Below are 8,301 nucleotides of genomic sequence, written 5' to 3' on the forward strand. Positions count from 1 at the left end.
CCCTCGTACTGAGTTTCAAATAAATCTTCTACATTAATAAATTTTTCAAAACTAGATCAAAAGTTTTCAATTTTGGTATTTTAACCCCAAATGTGTGTTCTGTGTCCTGAAACTCTCCCTCGTACTAACTTTCATGAATAACTATCAAATAAAATCTTCGAAATTTGTTTCATATTTTATTTTAGTACCATGTGTTATAGTTTTTGGTCTGGCAAAGTCGACCAAAAACTTAAGGGGATGTTATTAGTTCTAGGCTTACGGTTTATTGACCATATTTCGAAAATATGTAATATTTTTTATTATTATAAATATTATATTATATTAGATTCACTTACTTGAAAAACTGAGAAAAACCGTGTAGGCAAAGTAAGCACTGACGATCTTCATAGTTTCTGCATAAATGCGGATATAAATTACGAAAGACATCTCAAGACTGAGTTTTGAAGAAGTTCGTAGAAGACTAGCAGTTTCGTGGACTATTTATGGTTTAATGAATGGAAAAGATTCAGAAACGATTCTTGATCAAGAAATTTTTCTTATCTTCTGTGTTTATTACTCATATCACCTTCGGAAAAGATTAAGCATACCTACATTAATGAATTAATTACCTAAATGAATAAATTAGAGAACTTTTTTTTGCCGATTATTCTCAGCAACAAATGGTGTACGTGATATTTCTCACGAGTATTCTATTGCGTTTCATCTAATTTCGTTGTGCTTCTGTGAGATCACACCCTGTGAAAACTACAGATCTCTTTTTCATGGATTTTTTTTACTAGCCCTGTTTTTTAATAGGATGACTTTGTCTTGTTATTTTCAATGCGAAACAACTGAATGTGATTTGCTATCAATGGTCCCATCTTAGTACCACTTGAGACTGCTTTTTCTGTTTCTTATTTTAATACCTAAAACTAGCTCTAAAATAATATATTTTTTTTTAAGTAAACCGATATTGTGGAGGTGCATTTATAATTGTTATATTTATTACTGAATGGACTATGAAGCAAATTAACGATTAATTAAAAATGGTATTTTTGCACCCTGAAGTGCGTCGAATTGATCATAACGAATGACCCTTTCATTGTTATCAGATGCAGGCCAGTTGCAAAGACTGAAATTATAAAAGTCCGAAATTGTTCACTTTTAAATAGCAGAATTAGTTTATTTATATTATTTAAAGAAAGTGGAAAAAATATTGATAAAAATCAGTTAATATTTGCAGTAATAATAGAAATGTTAAATTCATACGAAATAATAGCCACACACCGTAAGCGGGAGGAAACGCATTTTTTTCGAAGAAGATAGTTATAGACAATCGTAAATTGTTTAAACAATACTTTTGTTGAACTTGTAATACTTATTCCCTCACTCTTAGTAAAAAATGGACAACAAATTGACACTTTTCTCAAAATTCAGGTAAATTTTTTTAATTTTTGCATTTTCACCTCAAATTTGTGCTCTATGTCCCGAAAATACCCTCATACTGACTTTCATGGAAATATACGAAATAAATAAAAGGTTAAATAAAAGGTAAAAAAATATATTTTCCCTCATTTGCAACTTTTTTACATTCTCATCCTAACGAGAAGGTATTTGTTTGATATAAAATTTCACTTTGTTGGTTTCTGCTTCGGCACACTTTTTTAAGGCCTAAAAAGAAAGAAAGAGTTATAAAAACAAGCTATTTTTATAAAAATCCCAAAAGTGAACGCATTAGAAAAAATGTTAAAACCCATATTTTTCAAGATTTAAAAATTCTATGTACAGTTATTTATGGTACTCAGAAACTCAAACAATTTATCCGTTATGAATCACTTTTCGATAGGACGCGTAATTTTTGTTTTTAGTCGTAAAAAACAACATTAAAAATAAGAAAATGAAATTTTTGGACTGCTACAAATTTTTGATAATTATTTTTTATAGGATGTGCAGTTTTTGTTTTATGCGTGAAAAACAATAAAAATAAAAAAGTTTATTTTTTGACAAACGACACAAGCTATGAAAAAAATTGATAGAACCTTTGAAAAAATAAATAGACAAAAGTTACGCTTTAACAAAATACCGAAAACTCATTGAACTTTTTCATGAATAATTTTTGATAGGATACGCAGTTTTTGCTTTAGTCGTAAAAAATAGAATTTAAAATAAACAATTAAATTTTTTTGAAAAAACGACACAAAGTACGAACTGATATTATCAAACAAAAGTCGTTCGCCAAATAAATCTATAAATTTATTATCAATTGTTTTGAGATATAGGACGAGTAGATTTTCTTTGAATCGCAAAAAATTAGATTTAAAATAGAATAATAAAAAAATTTAAAAAAAGGACAGAAAAGACGAAAGAGGACATACGATCCTATATAGGGCCCTATACAGGTTCCTAAATTAGACCCTATGCAGTTGCGCAGTAGTTTTTCTTTGATCGTAACAAAAAATTAAAAATAAACAAAATTATAAAAAACAAGGAAATAAAAATTAGTATGATTCAATTTTTATGCATATTATGAAATGTAATGATATAAATTCATTGAAACGATGCATGTTTCAGTGCAGCTTAGAATATAATTTAAAGCAAAATAAGAAACAAATATCAAAATAATCATGATAAATACACTTTGTGCTTTATTTTGCAATATCTGAATGCGCAAACCCAGGCAGAGTTACGCAAAAAATGTATCATGTTTGATATAAAAGTATTGTGTATAATGTAAAAAGTTGACAGTTGGGACAAATTCGAGTGCGAAGCACGAGATACGTGATGAGAATTTTCTCGTTAAAGCTGAAAGAGTTTTAACAAAAGAGAGTTCACAATCACAAACTTACAGTTGTCGATCCGCTGACCTTTGATTTCAAAAGTGCACGAATGCGGGAGAAACGCAAAGACCGAGCGCGGAGTGCGATAGCCATCAGTCGCGCGCCGTAGGTGCGCTCATACTCTCGAGCTAAGCTCTTTTAACAAAAGAGAATTCACAATCACAAAATCACAGTGGTGGATGTTTTGCGTCTTAGTTTTAAAAGTTTTGCGCAATAATGTGCAAAACCTAAAGACAGAGCGCGTAGCGCGAGGTAAATAAACAACTGAGCGCGAGATAAATACATTATCGAGCAGAAGCGCAAGAGAATGCAAAAGATTTTTATTATAAATTTAATTAATATAATTAATTTAATCATAAAGTGCCCGGAAAAATTCTTCTATTCATAAAGATATTAAGAATTTGTTTTCTACTCTAGGGTTGTAAACATAACTTTCCACTCGCTACGGACGCATCGAAGGTCAAATTTTCAATGCCGAAACAGGCGACTGCGAAAGTAAGTTTACGTCGTAACCGATATCGAAAATATATACATTCTACTTTATCTGTAGTTGTCTGCAGCCATTCTCCCTCTTATCGAACCTCGTTTCGAGAATCGAGGCTAACTTCAGTTTCCAACCTATATCTGTCACTGTCTGCGTATTTACAAAGAATAACCAATTTGATGAGACGCAAAGAAGTTTCAGGCATCTCAAGTCAAATTTTCGATAATTTTTTATGAAAAAGTGTATGCGCAACTAGGGGGAGGCAACAATTTCACTCGTGTGATATCTGCCCTCGCCTCGCTCGGGCAACTAACTTCACGCTCGCGCAATTGTCGCCGTTCGCCCCTTGTTGCGCAATATACTATTTTCCTCATGCAAAGAAAAAAGGTTTAGGTGAGAATTCACTATTCCATGCAAGATACCCCAAATTTGCAGGTGGTGGTATTAAATGCCCCCCCCCCCTTCTCTACTCAACACATCTCCATCTATGCGATTTTTTCCACAGGGTTTCATGAAAGACATCTGTTACGCTGATAAACCCAAAACCCAAGAGCAACTCAAAGTGGCTATTGAGAAAGCGGTTCACGGTGTTCCTAATAGCATAAGGGAACACGTATTTTACTGTTTAAAAAAAGGTTTGATTACTGTGCCACTTTATATGGTACACCTTTTGAAAAACTATTCCATTAAGTTTTTTTCCCCAGCCGAATTTTCGGTATTTTTAAGATGTTCGTTTCTGAAATATATAAAACTTTAAAAATCATGTAATTGTGCTAGTCATAAAAACATTAATTATTTCAAAAATCTTATGTCCCACACCTCTCAAATGGTTGCATCTCTAAGAAGCAGTGGAAATTAACTCGAAAAAAATTGCAGCAAGTTTGCGAAACTATTTATATTTTAGTAATATTACTTTCGACAAATAGAATGTTTTTTGTATTTTTGAAGATGTTCCACGCGTAGGAAAAGGTTTAAATTTCGGAAAGTAAGGATTATATGATCTATACTCGTATACTAAAGATGCTTATTTATATGGAAAAAGTTCACAATGTGCTATAAAAAAATGGGAGAACATATTTTCGTCAATGAAATACAAACATAAAGTTTCCCTGTTCAAAATTATCTTTCAACCCATTCTTAAAATGGAAAAACACACTTTTAAAAAGATTTTTTGATGAACTTCATGTTTTATTTGATAAATTTCTATAAAATGAATTGCGTATTGCTTCTGATGTCAGAACACAACTGACTTATGTAGTTCTGACCATAAGGGTATTAATCCCTATTTTTTCCACTGAAAAATCTACCCTTTTCCGTCCTTTTTGTAAGAAATAAATTAAAAATCAGGCGAAAATAAAAAAGATATTTTAGTCAATTGAATAAAAAAATAAAGTTGATGTGCTCGAAATTATTTTTCCAACCACACTTCGAATGGAAAAATCAACCCCGCGCAAAGGGTTTTCGATATTCTCTAGTTGCTAATTGACAATCTGCAACTGCAAATAAAAATTCCTTAAAAACGGATAAACTAGGATTTTAAGAATGTGTTACTGCTCTCTATGAATTCTTTTTATATCATCCATTTGAAAAAAGTAAAACATTCTCTCCTTATATTATTGAGATAAACAATTTTTTAAATAGAATAAATCGTACATATAGAAAAAAATTCTTTTCTAGCTTTACTTTCTATGAGACAGAATATGGAAAATTCTATCAACGCAAACGAGCACAAAGTCTATCTATACGTGATTGTTATATATACATGTTTGTTTGCTCAATATCTTTATATCTTACCGGCACTGACGGCAACCAGCCTATTTCATTGTCAGTGATTTCTTCTCTAGCGATGCGTAAGCCACTGTTTGTTATGAATAAAACGTTATTGTACGTATTTGATTAACTTATCATTATACAGACAGCATAGTTTATTCTGAGCGGACTAATAAATAACTTATTCATTATTACGTATTTCTTATCAGCTTGTAAAGAATTTTTTAATTTTTAATTTAAGTTCAAGATGTTCAAGATTCTTTACGTAGTAAAGAATACCCAAGAACTTTTATTTATTGTGATTTGAAATTTCCGTTTGAAGGTGATTTCAAAAAATCACCTCAAAGAGAATCACTTTATTATTGAATTAAATCAACGAAAACTTTCCAATTATTTTTTATTAATTGTGATTTTTTATAATAATATCAACAAAAAGGGTAAAGTTCGCAATGTTAAATCAGGGGTTACAACCCTTATGGTCAGAACGAACCATAAGGGTAGAGAAATAAGCATAGTCTTTCTAATGTATATTTTTACATTAGAAAGAATACGCAATTGGTTTCACAATAAATTATCAATTAACAGATGGACAAATAGGGGTTAATACCCTTATGGTCAGAACTACATAAGTAAGTTCTGTTCTTACATTACAACCAATACGTAATTCATTTTATAGTAAATTATCAATTAGAACCTAAAGTAAATAAAAAAATCGTTTTAAAGGTGTGGTTTTTCATTTCCAGGGTTGTTTAAAAAATAATTTTGAACAGCTCAACTTGATGTTTGTATTCTATTGACGTAAATTTTTTTCAAATATTTGCAAGCCCTCATGGTCATATACAGTGCAACTTTTATATGGCGCCGATTGTAGGGCTGACGCCGGATGGGAACTAACTCATTATAGCAAGTGCCGCTTTTGTTTGTTCACGCCTGAGTGCTCGTATGAGGGACAACCGTAGATCCCGAGCACCCCATGCAGTTCCTGTTGTACCTACCTGGGGCGCGGCGTCAATTCTCGGAAGGGCTATAGAAGGGCGGGCTATTAAAGGGTTTCACTGTATTGAAAAATCAACTTTTGGGAGTTTCTTTTAGGGATGGTGGTATTAACTAATGCGCACAGGGCAAGAAGGTGTTTATGAGACCTTAATTAGTTTCAATTAAAAATATATTCTATTTCTTTGTGGTTTAGCTTTTTTCGGGTTTAGTGCTGAGGCAAAATATTCCTGTCGACGTTAGTGTAAATTTGTTTTTCCGTGGAGTGAAAACGAAATTTCTCAACATTCATGCGGCTAGGTAATGAATCATCCAGTTTTGTAAAATGCGATACTCAAGCCCCAAAGGTATGAGTACTCCACAAAAACGAGCGTCCCGGTTCAAAATGGCGAGTGGAATTTTTTCCCCTGTGCCCCTGCACTTTTGAGAATCAAGCGCTGCGTTAAATTCGACGTGTGAGTGCGTTTAGCAGGCCTGTATACTTTATCACGCATTTCCCCCGAAATCTAAACGTCGCAGGAGTGGTAGTCTCTTCCGTACACGTAACTTTGAAGTTCCCAATTCTTGAGCTTCTCGTATCTTTGGTGTTCAAGTATAAATTGCAGAATCCTTACTTTACGCATTATAAAATTTTTTCCTAGGTCCGGAGCAACAAAGAAAAATGTGTTTCTCCTTTTGAGTCTAGTTGTCCCGCAAAAGTATGTGATTACTTATACTAAATTTCGAGGCGAGACACTTCGTAAATTATAATTTAATTCAGTGCACATGAAATTCTGCGGCGAATAATATAAGATTTTTACTTCTTCCTTTTTAATTTATTTCATGTAAATCAATGGACTACCAAGTTATTTATTATTTTGCCTAATTTCTTGAAGCAAAAACTTGTAATCATTATGGTGTTTCACTGTTTATAAATTTTAAGACTTAAATAAATCCAATATCTCGTACCCGATCAAATCGAAACCATTTTTAATCGGATACCAACAGTTAGAGAAGCGGAATGGAAATATGGAAAATAATTCATCATTTTGGACTAGTAAATTATAGTTTATGGAAAGAATCGATGAAAAGACTCCCTCATTTTCCTGCTTATCAACATTACCGTACATCGGTATCGCATTGCTTTAGAGCATCCCGAACAGGAAAAAGCACGTCGTGAAAAAATTTCCAAGAGGAGTCGTACATTTTTAATAATTGCAAACGATTCCATTTATTTTGTCGACAATTGCTATATTTTTGTTATTTATTGCTTTTAGTTTTTGCTGAATGCATTTGGAAATGTAATCAGTTAAAAAAAATTTTAACTGATTTGTCATAAAGTCCCGAATATTTATATACAAATTTAGAATTGCTCATAAATAGCTATTTCAAGAAAATAATGGGACCTAACGCGCGATAGCTTCATTTTACAGGATAAGCAATTAAGGAGGATTTGAATTGTTATTAAACTGCAAAGTAATGTAAATGCGGGAACTCTATAAGGAAGAATTACATTGTAGTTTAATGAAATTTTTAATACTCTGCAATCACTGCTCCTGTACTTACATACAAACCCCGCACGTAGGGTCCCATCCTTTGGAGACGGTCACATATTGAGGTAATTATTTATCAGCAGAACAAAAAAAAATTTTAATAGTCGAAGAATTATGACAAATCATTTTAATACATTTTCAACGTGATACATATCCAACTGCATTCGGCGAAAACCGAAAGGCATCTGCTTCGGGGTCACGATTGTCATCTTCAGGTACCTCAAACTTTTTCGTAAATACACGTAGATCACTCGCTTTTGTGGCATTTATTAAAGTAAATATAACAAAGAATCCTGAGAGGTAATTTGCTTTAACTTATTTGTTAATTTGCAATTAAATTCCTAAATGTAAAGAAGTTAAGTTTGATTGAATTAAATTTATTGAAACTTTTAACGTTCCGAAAATATTCTTACCCGGCGACATGACTTGAAGGAGCGGTAGTGGGTCTGGTCTTTTTAGATCAGGCGGATGAAGTAAAGTTTGCAAACCATTCAACTGTGGTCTTTTTATAAAACAGCAGTAATCAGGGTTGCTAAATTCAATATTAATATCAAACAAATTGGCATAACGTTCTTCGAGACGTGCAAAGTAATTAAATCCATCGTCAAATATTACTAGAGCATGCCCTCTTGGATGATTATGCTCAGTGTTGAATGTTGCATTGCTCTCTGTGTAAGGTAGGAGAGGTCCATGCAGAAGATAGTAA

General features: G+C 32.4%; 1 protein-coding gene across 1 annotated transcript in view; it reads right to left on the reverse strand.

Moving 5' to 3' along the window:
• The window catches only part of LOC117171874, a 10,243-nt gene extending 9,811 nt beyond the window's left edge, over nucleotides 1-432 (reverse strand). The window contains exon 1 of the mRNA XM_033359512.1: nucleotides 336-432. Coding sequence (XP_033215403.1) covers nucleotides 336-426 — 91 coding nt within the window. The 5' untranslated portion in view covers nucleotides 427-432. The remainder of the gene's footprint in view (nucleotides 1-335) is intronic.
• Between the last annotated feature and the right edge of the window lie 7,869 nt (nucleotides 433-8,301).

The sequence above is a fragment of the Belonocnema kinseyi genome, chromosome 4 (assembly GCF_010883055.1).
Source record: "Belonocnema kinseyi isolate 2016_QV_RU_SX_M_011 chromosome 4, B_treatae_v1, whole genome shotgun sequence".
Lineage (NCBI taxonomy): Eukaryota > Metazoa > Arthropoda > Insecta > Hymenoptera > Cynipidae > Belonocnema > Belonocnema kinseyi.